Genomic DNA, 18,331 nt, shown 5'->3' with positions numbered 1-18,331 from the left:
TGCGCGTGCGTACTAAATTCGCGAATACATAGAGTTAATTAAATAATTATCACTTAACAAAAGAAAAAACAATATTTTAAGAATAGTAGTTTATTATAATTCAACAAGCAAACTGTATTTTAAGTTAGGCCATTATTATAAATAAACGAAAACGTTTTTTATATTGATGTGTTTATAACAACAATCTTAACACTTGCTTTCCATACCGCTTCAACGTCATTACACAGGCCTAAGTACAATTGTTTGTATGTTTTATAAAGATATATTGTCCCCTAAAAAAATAATTTAATTTGTCTTTTGTTGCCTCTCAGCCATTTTAATTTTTGATAATAATTATTCACTAAACATTGAAAATATTTACCTAGTTTTTGGTTAACAGTCTGTTTTTTTCTTTTTTTTTTAATAAGAAAAATCTTACAAAAGTGAATAACTTTATAGTAAAATTACAAAACGGCATATGTTTGATTGATGTTATACTTTATGTTTTGGGGACAATACATCTTTAATAAATAATAATAATTAAATATTACAAGATTTTAATGCGTTCAAGTTCAAATTGCACGTAGTCTAAAAAAAAAAACGAAGCAAAAACGAGATACAAAAAAGATACATTTGGTTTGTTTCGTCATTCTAATGACCAGATATACAAAGTACAGTAATTAAAATTTCACAATTCTTAAAATATAGAACGTTGTATTCATTTCAATAAAATACAGTAAATTGAGGCCTAACTGGATTTAATATTTTATCTGACAATATTATTCGTACAATTTAATTTAGATTTGCAGCATAATAAATATAGTCGAAATCGAATTTCACAAAGACACAAATACGGACATAAATCATAAAATAAGTCTTGTTAAAATAAAAATTCTGTTGGTGGCTTTAAACTAATAATAATAACATTAATAACAATAATAATAATAACATATAATATTTTTATATTTTCTAAAAGTTGAATATGTGCGTTATGAAATTATGAGTCATCCTCTTAATCTCGAAAAAACGGTCTCCACAAAAATCGGTCCTGAAATATTAGTCTTTGTATAGTATGGGAGTTGAGAGGAAAAAAAAAATGTCCATCATCACAGTTCGTCAATATGCCGAACTTTAAACAGAGATGATACATCTCAATATGACGTCACACTTATAAACATTCACATAGTGAAAATAAGCCAATAGAAAAAAAAGGTTTGTGACGTATCCGGAACGCGTTCACACGTAACAACATAATCTATCTATAACTAAACGTGTGTTCACATGTAACTTCGTACCGAGATACGCCACTTGCATTGTCTAGTGTTGAAAAAAAAAGCATTTATTCCGATTCTCGAAAATAAAAATGTTGACTTAACACCAAAGATTAAGCATTAAAAATGTTATCATTTCTTTTTTGATGTCGAGAAAACATTTTTATAGCAGTAAGAGAAGGATCCCATGCCAAAAAATGGTTGACTGCGGGGTTGAGTGGACAGATCTACCGGTCAAACCTTCTGGTTAGACTTCATAGAACACCACTCAACAAACCATCCATGGGTTTACTAAACTAGGAGCACCACTGTAGCACCCACCAAATAAATTGATTTACTCACCCACCCAACATTCATCACGGGTTTACTAAAATAATTAAGGAGTTGATTGATTGATTCACCCACACACCCAACATTTACTTTAATTTCGCGTTTTGATAAATAATAATTAAGAAACAATTGGAATACAAGAAAAGTACTGGTACTTCAAAATGGAAGACAGTTTCATAAAATAAAATGTCATAAATTTTCCCTTTTGGTAACCATTCATTTTGTTATGTTAACTTTGTAACAAAAAGAACAGGGAATTTGTTTTGGAAAATTATTTATAATAGAATAAAATTTGGTATTAACATATTATTGTTTTCTATACCATGGGAAGAAATGTTCTGCGCTAATTAATCATTACGCTAAATATTACGAAATCGGATATACATCATTTATTGATGACGTAATACATGATCGCGCGCGCCGTCACGTGTCTGTTCATCATTGAATTCAACCTAAAATAGGCAGTTTCTAAAAAAAAAACCAACTGCTGGTCGGAGTTTTATTTTTAGTGACGCCTAAGTTTAACACTGGTTTTCAGCAGTTTGCGCTAGGCTTCTTTTGTGTACTGTGTACTCTTTCAAATCCCCGTCTTCGCCTTCTGACTCCATGTTACCACCGCCAGATTGATTAGTCCTGTTGTTCGAAACAACAGCGAGCTCAACCGTCTCGTAAACGTCTCTTGGTCTGGAATAAAAACAAATATGTATATAAATATCTGAAAGAGCGACGTCACTTTACTCCATCTTCCCTTTCTCATCTCAATCTTCCCTTTCTCATCTCAATCTTCCCTTTCTCATCTCAATCTTCCCTTTCTCATCTTTCTTTCTTTCTTTCTTTACCTACCCATAAATATAAATTATAAACATTGTAATAATATACAAATAATAATAATTATATCAAGGGAAGGGCTAAAAAATAGTTAAAACTAATCAAGTTCAGCCCCTAAACATTGAAGTATAAATAGTTATATAAATAAATTAGGGCAACTTGTCTAAAATAAAATTAATATACATAAACATTTTTTTTTTTTTTTAAATACACTTTCTCTCAAATATATACAATATAATTCTCTTATAAAATAAATAAATATCACTATACAAACAAATAATATGTTTTCATTTCTTTTTTGAATTTGCTTTTTGTTAGAAACCTTAAATCATCCCTTTCTCATCTCAATCTTCCCCTTCTCCTCTCAATCTTTCCTTTCTCATCTCAATCTTCCCTTTCTTCACAAAACAAAACAGTTTTATTTCATCAAACCGCCTTTTATAGCGAGCGAGTTGACCAATCACAAGCGACAGTTCATCGCTTGTGATTGATCAAATTCCTTACGTTGCGTTTCGTCGTTGTGTTGCGTCTCTAGTGGGAACCACGCATTAGTACCCTCTTTGCTCTGTCGACAACAAGCGCAAACATAAGGGGATGAACCTCGAACTAATAAATCGGGTATAAAAAGGAACTACGTCCAGACACGACACCGGTTTCTTTGGAGCTCGCTGGCATTGTAAACAGGGTATTTATAACCATGGAGCTACCCTAAGACTTACCTTAAGAATGTGACAAGGAGCGATGGGTCGATTGGCTCTTCTTTCTCTTGAGGTTTAAAATATCTATACACCTCACTCCCAATGATGCTAACGATAGTTGAAATTGCCCACGTAATGGTGGCGTACCACATGAAAGATATCTAAAACGAATGAAACTAATGTTCAGGTTTATTAGGAAAGGAGAATGCTGGCGCCGTTTAATTGTATTATGTCGACAAAATTAGTCCCGAACGAGCTCAGTGTTAGATTGCCTTGGTTAAAACGATGACGATAAATCAATTATTTCATATTTTACAGCAAAAGTAAAATAAAAACATTTAAAGATGTATTGTCCCTTTGACGAATTAAAAAAAAATAAAATATTTCGAAAAAAAGTGGGTTATTTTGAATTATCATAATAGTTATTAACTTTCACCAAAAATTAGTCGAAAAAAAAAATTTCACTGAAATACAGACGTTTTTTTGTTCAAAAAATAACTTTGACTTCCAATCAAAGTTTTCGATCAAACATATCTCATAATGCAACATGCTTGTTTTATGTAGGCCTATAATCATAAAACTTCCTCGCAATCTGTGTGAAAACACCTTCTCAACCGTGACAAGTTGTAAACAATTAGCATCATTCATAATGCATACTAAGTCTGATCCAAATTAATGAAACCTTTATTTGTTTATATTGTTTACATTGTTTTAAGTTTTCATTAATTGAATAAATGTGAAATGAAATGAAATACTCGCGATTTGAAATCTTTGTTTACTTTCGCTTTTTTTTTCCAGACGAAATGTAATCAAATTAATTTACATGTTAATTACGTAAACTTGTTATTTTTGGCTCAAATTTTCGACTTAAAGTGAATAACTTTAATATTACTTTGATATGGCCAATTTAAATATTTTTTTTTTATTTTTTGTGTTTCAAGGGACAATACATCTTTAAAACATGTAAAAGGGACGACTTACTTTGTATAACCAAAATGTATCTGGATCGTCGCCACTGAGCATTGCACCAAACGTGATCCATACACCAAATATGAACCCAACTATAACCCCAGCTAATGTCCCTCTGTAAGATAGCAAAAACAAATTATCAATTGAAACACTATCGGAATTGTCGTACTTCCTTCAGTGAATAAATCTAGTAGATGACGTAAATTTACAGACTACTCGGTAGAAGGACCGGCTACATTCGAGGAAGTACAGGAAGTTGTTACGGGGCAACTATCACATAGATGTATCAGGGAATGGATGCATTACTGGTAGAAAGAAGCATGGACCTACTGGTAGAAAGAAGCATGGACCTAAGGTCCATGGTAGAAACGATCCAGTTGTGTCGGTCTATATGGACTATCATCGTCTAGTTAGAATTCTTTGCACGTCGATCGTTAAATCATCGTGGGCAACATTATTACCACCATTATTAACTGCCGATAATTAAAAAATATATCGTACAGATCAACATGCAAAAAATAAGCAGTCAAATTATAACTTCGGTGACAATACAAAGAAATTACGAAGTTGACGGTGAACGTAGACATGTATTATAACATGCTGTAAGCTTTCCTTTGATTTAAAGTATACGTATGACACACCATGTATGCAAAATATTTATCTTTTACTTTTTATTATTTATTAAGCCTTCTTTTATGTGCGCGTCAAATTGTCTTCAATTGTTGTTTGTTGTCCTGTTCTTATCAGTCATTTACCTTGCTTACGTCACTCCGGTTATTGACACAATGGTAAACATAAACAAATATTATGTGTAAACACTCACGCAGAGTTGGCTCTCTTCCACATCATCCCTTGTGTAAATGCTGCAAGTAACGGCCCCCCAGCCGCCCCAAAAACAGAATTAGCCATAGAAACTAGCGTCCCCATTTCAGCTGCAAGGAACGCCAGGAATATACTGATGGCTCCATAAACACACGCTTTAAAAAAAAAAGAGATAATATTGTTATTTAGTAAATGTATGTTATGGAATGAATTACATATCTAGAAAATATAGCATGACTGATTTATAACCTGTCTACAATATCAAACTTTGTGGCCAAAAAATGCTCATATATGGACATGATAATGTCATATCACTACTATTATTTGAGCATATTACTACCATATTTGGGCGCATCACACATGCACTGAAGGATGCTTATTGCCCGAAAGCTTTGAAATTCATTTCTGGCTGTTTTACTTTATCGTTTTGATTTAGCTGTCTGCTTATCTTATTTGTATCTCTATTGAGATAGATACAGCAACTGATACCCACATCATTGTCATTTTTTACAGTAATTTGCCTTAGGAGAAATTTATTTTTAAGCAGAGAGTTAATATAATTAATATTTTACAACTCCTTGGTTTAAGCATATTGCACATACTGTATTCAACATAACTATCATATCCTGAACATGCCTAGTTTATTAATGTCGCCCTCTCGGAAAACTCACATGAATTTTATTCAGTCTTATCTACGGACGGATTATTTCCGAAATGAAATAGTAATGACCGATTTACTAATTTAATATGAAGACTACTTGTAAAGGTTTAAATGGAAAAGACAACTATTACATACCAGCTATTGTATAACAGGTAAAAGTAATTTGAAAATATTTTAACGTTTAAGTTGCTTTACAATCGTTTTGTGGAGTATTTGTATTATAATAGTCACTCACTCAATAGTTTAGATTTAAATGTATCACTTCTATCGTCTTCTACCACTTCGGTATTGTTTCTGTTGGCTTGCCAGCGGCGGAATGGTTTTACCATATCCTCCAGTGTCACTGCAATCATAGCATTCAGTCCAGATGAAATTGTGCTGATTGAAAAAGAAAGAAAGAGTTGTGTACATTCATTAAACAAAGCCTGGTTTAAATATCGCTACCTCACCGCCAATGCAATCACGAGTGATCCCCGATTCGTCGTACACATTTAGGCAACATTTAACTCTGTTCAACCAAGGAGATCAAAGTGTTTATCTGTGGCTGCGACACAATCAGTTCCACGCCACTTAAGAGACAACGCGTGCCGCGGAGAATAAGTGCATTGTACAGTACTGTTGGTATTTGTCGCAGCCAGACATAATATCAAAGGATTAACTAAATGGTTGGTTGGTGGTGCCGTGATTAATGTAATGTATAACGGTATACATACGTAGCAAACTATGTGCCAATTGTTCATTACATGTATTACTAGTGGTACTAGTACTAGTGGTACTAGCACTAGTGGTGGATCGGCGTATGTTATTCATTGTAAATAAAGTACGAATGAAGTTAACTTTCAGTTGACGTACAAATACTAAATCTTGGTTCTCACTACGCAACGCAAGTGAGTTGACCAATCACAAGCGATGGATTATTAGAACTGTCGCTAGTCATTGGTCAACACGCTTGCGTTGCGTTTACGTCCTTTCGTTGCGTCCTGAGTGGGAACCAAGCTTTATGATTGCGTCGCTTACAGTTCTGTAACTTACCTCAGGGTACCAGCCCAGAGACACGCAATAAACAGACCTTGGTAACCGGGTACATGCCCAAATTGCTCACTTACAAAGTGAATAATAATCTAAAAGATAAAATCAAAATGATTGTATAATTATCAGATATTTATTTTATACAAATATTCTCAAAAGTCTCAAAAATTAACTTGGTCTACTGCGAGTTGCGATTGGCCCATCCATTTACAGGGAACTTGGCCTACTGCGACTGTAGGACCAGAGGGGTTATTTTAGGACACAGTCTTTTTAATTACTCTCGTAGACATTGTGAATAGAGAAATAATCCATATAACTTAAGATTATTTACAACAAACGGAACATTCAAGGTAAACTTACTTGGTCACTTTTTGTAACATTTGGTGGAACATTTGGTGCCTCTGAAGAATGAAATAAAACGTCAAATTAAAATCGAATTATCTACGTATGCGTGCGCGCCTAAAAACTAGATTCCGTAAGCCTCAAATGAGACTTAGTTTATAAGCATGAAATGGTTCATTCGTCTTGTAATTGGCGAGTTTGTGATCGCTGTTGTATGCGTATGAAATTTTTAAAAATGACAAAACTTACCATTATAGAAAGTGTATAAAACAAGTCCTTCGTAATCAATCAAGAATAACAACAAGCTGACAAATGGAAGATTCAGCCATATTGATCTGAATAACAAAAACCATCGAAACACGATGAAAAAAAGCTGAATCAAAACAGAAACTAAAACATTTGTAGGTAACGCTTTAGAAACTTTGATATCAATGTTGCTAGGTTCTATATTTCATAAAAAATAAAAAACATATTTACACACATGGCGTGTCATAGCTATACTTAATCTGGATGTTTCGAAAAAAAAAATCATCAAAACGCCCATCCACTGGTGGCGCTAAATAATAACTGAAGACTTTGTGGCAAGTATAGTGTTGTTGTTCAATATATTCATAACAATCTTGCAGACCATTAACCGAAATGTAACAATAACAAAAACCATTCAGATACAATAGGCCTTTATTATCATTTTTAAATGTGTACCACTTCAGTGATTTTTAGAATGGGCGTTGTGGAACCAACATGTCTCATACATTTAAATGATAGACATCATATTAAAATATTCATTCATATAGCGCATTCCACAAACGTCTCAATGCGCTGCGGTTATGTTAAGTTGGAATGCACAAATGTCACACAATAGTAATAATAATACAGTATAGTACACAAACTATATAGTTTCTCATTCATAATGATTACTAGGCTAACAACGTCGATGGCAGCTATTCAAGATAACTGTTCAAGCAGGGAGTTTAAACAACTCCCTGGTTTATGTATGAGGTTCCAACAATGAGGATATAGATCTGTAAAGAGTTGTAAAGGTTTTGTTTGCTGTGGATTAGTCCACGGCACTTGGTCGTACAGAAGAGAGTCTTTCAAACGTGAACAGAGTAAGACGTGGCAAAGTCAATAGTAAGGTTCAAAGTCACTTTCTAATCGAGTAATTGTATAGTATTCATCTCTCACTCACCCGGCACTAATATGTGATTTGGTTCAATCAATGCATTCATTCAATTTAAATAACAATATACAAGGAAAAGAAATACACTACTACTAGAAAAACAAGAGAGTAAAGTTCTGTGTCTGTACACTATAAAAACTAGTTTGACAAAAAAGTGTGATGTGCTCAAATATGGTAGTGATATGCTCAAAATGTGGTAGTGATATGACATCATCATGTCCATAAATAGGCATTTTTGTCACATAAAGTTTGATAGTGTAGACAGAGCTTTAAACTTGTATAAAACTTCAACAAAATTAATCATTAACAGCAGAAAAGAAGACGACAATGATGATAAACGATCAAAAGGATTGCCACTTACGCTTGTGCATCCTTTATGCTCTTTGCAGCCAGAAATCGTTGAACGGCCGTTTGGCTGACAGCCCACATCGGAAGTGAGTTCATAAAACCACCGATTACCAAATTCAGAAATGTCATACGCTGAGTTGGATCCCAAGGAAATCTAAAATATTTAAAAGTCGGGAACTTAGTGATACGAGATATTTATGTAATTTCAAGCACGACAAAATAAAGTAAATTTGTAACAATGTAAAACTGAGAAGAAATGAAACAGGGACAACCACAAAACAAGAAAAAATGCTTTTACAAGTATAAGTGGTGCCCTGAGATCATTTGTATACATTCACAATTAATCTTGACTTCCATTAATTATAACAAATACAGTCAGGAATCTAATGCTCTGTCTACACTATCAAACTTTGTGTGACAGAAAAATGTGATGTGCCCATATATGGACATAATGATGTTATATCACTTCCATATTTGGGCACTTTTTTTGTCAAACTAGTTTGATAGTGTAGGCAGAGCTTTATATATTTATATACATGACATTCTACTTCATAATATAAAAGTCGATAACGGCCTCCATGATTGCTGGCCCGTGCCAACATTATTTTTATTTATTAATTGTGTTTATCACCTACTGTATTAAATCAAGGCGACCAGCCTCCTTGTTTGTCTCCCACACGTGACCAACACCACCTGCCTTCACGACACCTGTTACTATAACCATAACGGTGGTTCCAAATATCACAACGAACATGATGACGTCAGTCCATATAACAGCTTTCATGCCTCCCTATTAAATGAATGAATAGATAGAATGATGGCCAGTAATCGACAGTGACAACAGTCACATAAATGTAGACGCGGCGCGTGTTCAATAATTGATAGTAATGTTTACGCGCGCGTAAACTATGTGATTCGTAGTGTCTAACGAAACATATGGGTTGTAGTAGTAATCTAATTAAATTATTTCTGTTTGTCTATCGACTACGATGTTGTTTCTTCCATTTTACCGCAACAAAAAATTGCTAGAAAGTAGATTGCGTAAAATTGGCCGAAAAAATGAAATGGGACGTGGGCCTATGGTACCTAAAACGAACAACCATGCCGACGATACTTTAATTAGTGGTTTCATTTGTGACGGCAAAGAATTGATAATGTTGATTCAATAGTAACTATAAACTATCGTGAAATTGATGAATTCTGACTGAATCTGTCTTTGAAAATATTGAAGTGATCAATTGATATAATATTGTGTATGTACACTGTTGGTAAAAACTACATATTGAGTTTCAACACAGCCAAGCTAAATTGTACATGTGTTGATGTTTGGTAATTCTATATGCATAATCGATTAATCGATGATCGAAACAAACCGCGCTGGTCGGCAACAGATGTGACAAGAACATGCTACAAATTTGACAAAATGTTGATTTAAATTTGAAATGTATGCAGTTTAGTGCATGTTATAGTTGTTGACGAACACACAAACAATTCAGTTTTGGGTGCGGTTTGTTGATGAGCCTAATTCTTAGTTCAACGACGATCGTTTAAAAACGATCAAGTTGAAAAGATAACGTTTCAATGTATACGTAGAAGATCGCCGATTATTGTTTACGATAGCGTCGAATAACGTCGACAGGAAAACAGGCTTTAACGATCAACGACGATAACGTCGACATGAAAACAGGCTTTCCTGTTGACGTTATATTCGACGCTATCGTCATTGATCGTTAACAGTTCAACGACGATCGATCGCGAGTACCTTTTCCTGTAAATGTTTACGTACAAGATCGCCAATTATTGTTAACGATAGCGTCGACAGGAAAACAGGCTTAAGCACGCGGCAAGTAATTTGACTGAAAGATCATCCTAACTGTCGCTTGATTGGTCAACTCATTTGCATTGCGCACGTCCAATACGTTCCGACGTCACCAGCATGAACCAATCCGGGTCACTCTTATACAATTCATGGTGAAAGTTTATTTTGATCAGAAAATGATTTTAAATTACACTTAATCAATTATAACAGATACAGACGAAATTATTTCATGATTAACCACTATGGTAGAGGAAGTGAAGATGTTTATCACAATTTCGTTACAAAGTAATCATTACAACAAATATAAATAGTTATAAAATTATCACTATATAAACAAATGTAATCAATTTAGTTATATGCCTGAGATATTAAAAACATGTTCAAATTTACATCAATCACCACACAGACTGTCTACTGTAGGCCTACTCAACGATTCCATTTATACACGATTGTGTGACGAGATAAACAGATAGGGAACTGTTATGTCATCATATTATGTATTGAAAGTGTTTACTAAAGATTACGACAAAAAGTATTTATTGATTGTATGTAACGCTATGTTAAACGAAGCCCAGAATAACGCTTATGGTGATGTCAATGACGTAATTTAAAAGTTTGTAAATACTATAGAACTCAGAACCAAGTAAACAATAACCGTTGGGCGTCATATAAATCCCACATAACCCACACATGTATACAACGTAACGAGACAATAAAGTTATCAGCCTACTTAATTATTCAAATAATCTTAATCAAAAATCAAATAACGGTTGGCACAACTAATAACAAAAATACTATAGGAGGGCACGAAAGCCTCTGAAGCATAAACTATTTTGGATATTTCAACCTGTTTTGTTTTTAAAAAAGTATTGTACTTTAAAGGTCATTCAACGGTCAGTCGGCCGTTTCAATATAGGTCAACTACAACTCTCATTGACGGTTGAAATTAAACAAAGATGCGATGACGAAGTATTTTCTACAGGAGTATATTTTGTGCCAGTCCATGGCCAGTCAGTAGTAGTGACTTTGATTATAGCACTAGCCTAATTAAATGGAGTGCGTACACTTCCAGATAACATAACCAGCGCGTCTATAAATTGTTCGCAATAACAACGCGAGCGTAAAAAAATAGTTGCATTATTATCAAAATTAGAACGCTCAGGTCGATGTTACAATTTAATCACATTTATTCGTACATCTGAACATATTGTTGATCAATTATTGTCAATCATCGGTATTCAAGCAATTCACATCGAATCACAGTCTTATTGTTCGGTAAAAATTGCTGGTAAACTATTAGGCTACATTTTTTAGTTCAGTTTTACGACCGTCAATATTTGTGTATATTATTTAGATATTATTTTATACCATGCTTTAAATAATAATTTGTAAGTGAAATGAAATCATGTAATAAGCAGTCGGTGCTACAGAGGTTTGACCTTACTCTAAACATTAACAGTATAGTGAATGTTTAACCATATGGAAGGTTGAACGGAAATGGGTTCAAATTAAATCTTCCACTAGTCTGCTGTTTGATAACGCCCACCACCGGTACCGAGGAAGTATAAAAATACCCCGTTAAAAAACAGTTGGCCGGGTTCGAAAAGTCGACATCTCACTGGGACCGTTTGCACGCAATTACGTAAGTGCACTGCGAATAATTTGACCAATAATGACGCGATGGACCGTCAATTGTCGCTTGTGATTGGTCAACTCAGGTTGCGCCTACGTGGTTGCGTTGTATCAAGTTGGAACGGTACAGTACCAAGTTTTATGGAATAATAGTCATGGAGTTAAGAATGAATAATTCAACATTTTTAAATCACTCCAACACATTGTAAAATACCTACCAATGACGTATAAAAAGTACATACGATCCCACCAATCATCACCGTTTTCCATAAACCGAAACTTGTTACTAAAAAAAAAAACACATTGAAAATCGATTAACTTTTGCCTCGTCACATTATCACATTCACGTTTCATCTTATGACTTTGCCTGCGATCAAAATCATATCGGTATAAAAATCTGTAGGCCTATTCATTTTTATTTCGAACACTTGTTTCTAATTTCAAATGCAACGATATCGTATTGTTTATCCCACATCGCAAATAATGTTATATTTTCAAGATGGTAATATTTCTAACCATAGAAGTACTTTACTTTAAAAGCTTCTTGTGTGGTGGGTTTTTATTATACCACTACTCCATTATTAGGCATATACTGTACAACTATATTCCAATCTCGACATCCTCTCTCACGTCATTTTCACAAAACATTCACTCTGCGGTTGTTCAGTTCTCATTCAATTACAAGGTCAGGGTCATTTTATAGTACTGTGAACTTTTAGTGAAAACTTAGAATTTTGGTCTAGATATAATATAACTATACTATTAATTTATGCAACCAGTCGTTGTCCCGAACGGCGCCCCGTATAAATTCAGTAATCAACTCCGGTAAAAGAAGGCATCCAACATACAGCCGGCCTGTGGGTTTCCGCTGGATTAAGGCAAATGTATTTGAAAGCCTATATAACCATAGAGATATTATCTCTATGATATAACATACTATAAGCATTCTTATTAACACCAGAAGGTAGTAGGAGTGGACCAGGCAGTGGATTTAGGCCTACCTTTGATCTTCACCGACTACGAAAACGTACTACATTATGGGTCTTGTTGTTTTGATGTAGGCCTACAGCTCTGCAGTCTACACTATCAAACTGTATGTGACAACAAAATGTGTTGTGACCATATATGGACATGATGATGACATATCACTACCATATTTGGGCATATCACTATCATATTTGGGCACATCACACTTTTCTGATAAAACTAGTTTGATAGTGTAGCGAGAGCTTAAGTAAAAAGTCCAGAATTGGGATCCTGATCCGTGACCACATATCTATCTGTCGTTTAAATTTGGTTAAGAACCGTCTTTTAGTTTTTACGTTGTTCTGCTAACAAACAAACCACACACACACGTACAGTACATAAATATCTCAGACAACAAATATATATATATATATTTATATATCAGATATATAACCTCCTAGGTGGAAGTGATAATTTAACATCATACTCATCAATTGTGTACTAATCTTGTCATTTGTATACTCACCGAATTCTATGGCCAGTGCGGGAGAGTATAAGACTATAGCCATATAAAATGAGGTCTGCAACATAAATATACCTGCCCCACATATTTGAAGCGGTAGACCAAATCGTAGTTTAAGGTACTGAAATATAAATCAAAAGTAGCTATTAATTAGTTATTTAGTTTTCGTAACGGAATGAACATACGCATTTTATATAGGTTTAGAAATTTGAGTTGGTAAATGTACGTTCCATTAATGAGTAGTACAGTAGTAGGCCTATGAACCTGTATGGTGGGAATTTGATTTATTTATTTTTTATTAGTATTTTTTATTTTTTTCCTACAAAAGAAAAATTTTTTTTTTTTTATCCCAGAACAATTGCAGACTGAGTAGGTGACGTGAATAGAAGGAGTAAAGAAAATCCTAAAGAGGGAGTAACTGGTTACTCCTCTATTTTAACATAAAAGATACAGGAAGCGATATTATTACATGGTATACCGACATAAACTAAAACAATGTCTAAATAAGGGCGTAGGCTGTATTTACACATTAAAATGTTTAGAATCATGCAACGTGCGTAACAATAGTTACGATAAAAGAAATAATCGACATTGTACACAATATATTGTGTTATAGTTTATACTATGGGACGCCGATTGGGTCATTGCACTATCACAAACTGTAACGTTTAACTGGAAACCAAATGTTGTTGGAATACCGTTCATCGGTTGTTCCATCGCGTTGATTGGTCAACTCAGTTGTGTTGCGCCTATACGTACGTTGTTGCGTTGCGTTAGTGCTGCAGTACTGTTACATTCCCAGACAACCACGCTTTAACAATGTTACGAGGAACACTGTTTCTAAACCTCTGTCTAAACTAGTTTGACATAAAGATGTGATATCATCATGTCCAAATTTGGGCACATCAGACAGAGCTTTAATTATTGGAACTGCGCAATTGAAATATAATATTAAGCCTACTAACTACAACATTAAATTACAGATACAGTAATGAGTTACAAAGGTCAATTTCTTGTCTGACATATTAATACAGTATGTAAATAATAATGAAAACTAAATATAATGTAATTAATTATTTACCTCGTATGCGCTTGTTATCCTCAGTCCGTGAAAGACTGGAATAAATATAAAAGCGATTGCTGGAAATAATAGAAGATGACAAATAATAAAGACGAAATATTGCCCGCCGTATGTATATATTTCTGCAGGTTTTCCTAAAATCGTGATAGGTGATATAAACGAGGCTAGCAGCGTCATAGCAATCGGCAAGCTAAACATACTACGATCTGCGACCAGAAACCTTTAGAAAAAAACAGAAAGAAATTCGTCATTCATCAAATATGTGTGTGAAAATATTAATATACATACCTACATGCCTGGGACCTCACAAATATCCCCGTAATATAAAAAGCTTGTTTTTCCTTCATTTTGTTTCCCAGTAGGCACTTGTCCCCCTATTGGGTGTCCCAAAGGAGGGGTTCGACTGTGACATTATTCATTACTCGATGATATAGTAACCGGACTAGACTATATCTACCCAAAGAGGAGAGTATAGCCTGGCTGTGTATAAGAGTAGTAGTATAATTAGAGGAAGAAGTCACACAATACAATTATTGGAATTCTTCAGGACTAACAAATTGTCGGTTGTTTTTGGTGGGGTAGGTTTAACGTTTAATGTCAGGCTTTGTCTACCAACTATGTACAGTACAATACAACAGAACAGAGCAACAGAAGGAAAAAACGTATAATATTACTTAGGATAACCATGGAGAAATATGTCTTATTTCAACATTATTGAAATAACCATAATTTGTTGCGAAACAAGTATCATTGTTTACCGTTTGTCTACTTCATCACATTCGTCAGCACCGATATTATTTTATTTAGCAAAAATGACAGAGATGATCATTCAATGGTTGGGTTGTAGTAGTATAAAAATTCCAAAATATAGCCTAATTCACTGGAACTACAGTACAGTAGTATACACAAAGTACATCATACTGTCATCAAAAGCCAATTTGTCGGCGTCCCGTGGGGACGAATTTTTTATTTTATTGAAAAAGGTATAGATATTGCACCTCTTTTACATATGATGATCCTGGTTTTTAGAGCAATAACATTAAAAAACAAGTTTATTCCAGATTCACTCTAAAATATAAACATTCAAGACAGAGTCAAACAAAGTGTGTTTATGTGAAAAAGACATTAAAAAACTTAGGCCTACAAACAACTTTAAAATCAAAATATAAAGACAGACAATATTTTAAAAAGGAATAAATAAAGCCTAAAGGGATCATACACTGGCTTTTCATTAATCCAACCCATTTAAATCGTCACTGACATGTGATAGTCGTACAATGTTTTGTTAATGCGAGAATAAACGTTCGTTGTCATAATAACGAGATGTTACGTAATAAATAACGTAAATACGACTCTGTGATTGGACAAAACTGGAGGTATGGCAGTGGGTGTGACCGTAAATTGCTTTCATTTCAACTCATGAGAAACAACGTTGTGTTGTGTATATATTGTGTGTAAACTAACAGTAGAATTTCAAGTTGACATGGTGTTAACAATACTGTCAGAAATTCCAATTCTGGGCGAATAGTTTTGATACAATAAAGAATTGGCATTTTTCCAGAATTCTTTTTTACAAACTGTTGTTGTTGTCAAGGACATTTGACAACATCTCAATGGGTTGAAAGAGCGCACGACGTGACCCGGAATGTCTGATTAAAAACAGGTTTATTCCAGATTATGACGCTCTTCTAAAATATAAACATTCAAGACAGAATCAAACAAAGTGTGTTTATGTGAACTATTCCCAATCATATCTGCTATAAATGTAGTATACATTTTTAAATAAAAAACGCATACCTAGCTAACAACAATTACAATACATCTTATTTTATTGGAGAGTGTGACTGTATTTATTATATTTTGTATAGGCCTAGGCTAGGCTTAATAATAATATATATCCTAGGCTCTAGCTAGGTCTAGCCTATCCAGTGCCATCACTCCACCCATGATGGCTGGCCATCCAAGCCTAGGCCTATATTGTAAATAAAGCTGTGTTCTATTGCAATTAAATTGTATAGCCCAGAGGATGAATAGTAGACATTATTTTCCAAACAAAACAATATATTCATAATCATTTTCATCATCATGATAAAATTATAGACGTGGGTGGGGTGGGCTCTAGTCTACCACACAGCAACAGCACCGGCCGGAACGAATGTCGGCTAGTTAGCGGCTTCTAGCCTAGCATTTTAAACATTTATGTAATATGTATAGGACCTAGGCATACAATAGCATAATATATGAATACATTATGATATAAATAATTTAAAAATACTTACTCTTCTGTTGTAGTTTGACCACCCTTTGCAAATCCATGATATATTCCTGTCACAGCGGCAATCAAAACTACAAACGCTAAGATAACATAGTCAAGAACACCTAAATAGTTGACAATTTCATCTCCCGCATCAGTTGTATCGTTATCCATTATCTGTTTTATTGAAATTTGTGTCAAATAGTTTTAATAAATCAAGAATATCCGATGTTTGATCTCTTAGAATGTATTGTATATCTCTGTCTGACCTCAGTGTGCCGACCGAGCCTTTTTTAATAATTTGTTAACGACTCGCTTGAGTGAGCAGCAGCGCATCGTTAAAAAACGGGGCGGTGCATTCTTCAACGTTCTTTTCACTGATTGGTCAATTTTCAGGAGGATAGGCCACGCACTCTGGGGAATCATTCATTCATAAAAGAATTACATTTTAATTGTATTTGTAATACGAATAAACAATGTAGTATAGTTTTTTATGTTATTGTTTTTTTTACTACTTTTTTATTTATTAGCAGTTTGTCCTTTTTTACATACGCACCACCAATCGATATCAAGTTAAACAGAATTAAAATAAGTTATTTATATTACAGTATTATAGTTACCACCAACTGAAAAAAATACAACATTACATGTTTGACTACATTATTGGTACCGCCTAGTAGGCCTACTGATCACTTCAGTTTCTTTTCATTAGTTTCAATCACTGAGTTGGACGTTTAGATTATTCTATTTTTAATACCCTGACGTTGTCGGGTTCGGTATTTGGTCGAAGATTTTGTTTTTAGACTTTTTTTAATTTCGAGATCTACCAAAAAAGAAACCCCAAAACCATTGACGGAAATCGGATGTTTTAATCGCACAGTATAGAAAACGAATAGTTTTTTAATAGTTTACCGCAGATAATAATAGGGAAAATATTATAAAATATTTTCTAAAAAATTTGTCTGAGCTATACTTGATTTGACCTACAAACACTTTAATACCTGAAGCTGTTTACTAAAGAAAAAAAGTGGAATAGTAAAACACAGACGAATGGTTGGTTATCGATGTAACGTTACGTCGACAGGAAAACAGGCTTAGCGGTAAGCAGAAATATGTAGCTTTTCCTACGAAGAATCTGCATCTATCCTGAACGGAAACCGTCGGTCCGCTCCGTGTTGTATGTAAATGGTCATAAGGAATAACATAGATTCTATATTATTATTACCGTTACCGCTCGTTCCGTCTGTGTAAATTGGCCATATAATAATGATTTTGTGTCAAAGTTTACTTAATACGAAGATAGGCCTACGTTTGATAAATGGGTTAAAAACTATCTCATCTGGTCCCCGACAAATTATTCATTAACGAAACTGTGTATTTAAAGTGGAGGCCATATGATGATTTATATTAGGGAGGTTTCGCAACGCGGCGAATACTATAACGAAAACGGATACGTGTGTGTGACGTATCCGTTTTCGTTATCGTATTCGTAGCGTTGCGAAACCTCCCTATTGAATGAATCATTCACTTTGTGTACGCATGCACGCGTCAGCTTCGCGTTTCTTCTAGTTTCGCAAACGCGTTTACACATACATTATG

General features: G+C 34.2%; 1 protein-coding gene across 1 annotated transcript; it reads right to left on the bottom strand.

Moving 5' to 3' along the window:
• Nucleotides 1–80: 80 nt before the first annotated feature.
• Nucleotides 81–17,009, bottom strand: LOC140060664 (putative sodium-dependent multivitamin transporter). Its single transcript, XM_072106964.1, has 14 exons — nucleotides 16,758–17,009; nucleotides 14,479–14,698; nucleotides 13,401–13,518; nucleotides 12,127–12,194; nucleotides 9,093–9,247; nucleotides 8,471–8,611; nucleotides 7,179–7,264; nucleotides 6,948–6,988; nucleotides 6,591–6,679; nucleotides 5,794–5,936; nucleotides 4,899–5,052; nucleotides 4,088–4,190; nucleotides 3,128–3,267; nucleotides 81–2,264 (listed from the first exon to the last, which is right to left on the bottom strand). Exons 1-14 carry the CDS (start codon nucleotides 16,904–16,906, stop codon nucleotides 2,102–2,104), a joined length of 1,770 nt encoding a protein of 589 aa, XP_071963065.1. The 5' UTR covers nucleotides 16,907–17,009; the 3' UTR covers nucleotides 81–2,101.
• Between the last annotated feature and the right edge of the window lie 1,322 nt (nucleotides 17,010–18,331).

This window comes from Antedon mediterranea, chromosome 10, assembly GCF_964355755.1.
Source record: "Antedon mediterranea chromosome 10, ecAntMedi1.1, whole genome shotgun sequence".
Classification (NCBI taxonomy): Eukaryota; Metazoa; Echinodermata; class Crinoidea; order Comatulida; family Antedonidae; genus Antedon; species Antedon mediterranea.
The sequence above is the reverse complement of the archived record's forward strand: the minus strand, read 5'-3'. Positions and strand labels throughout refer to the sequence as shown.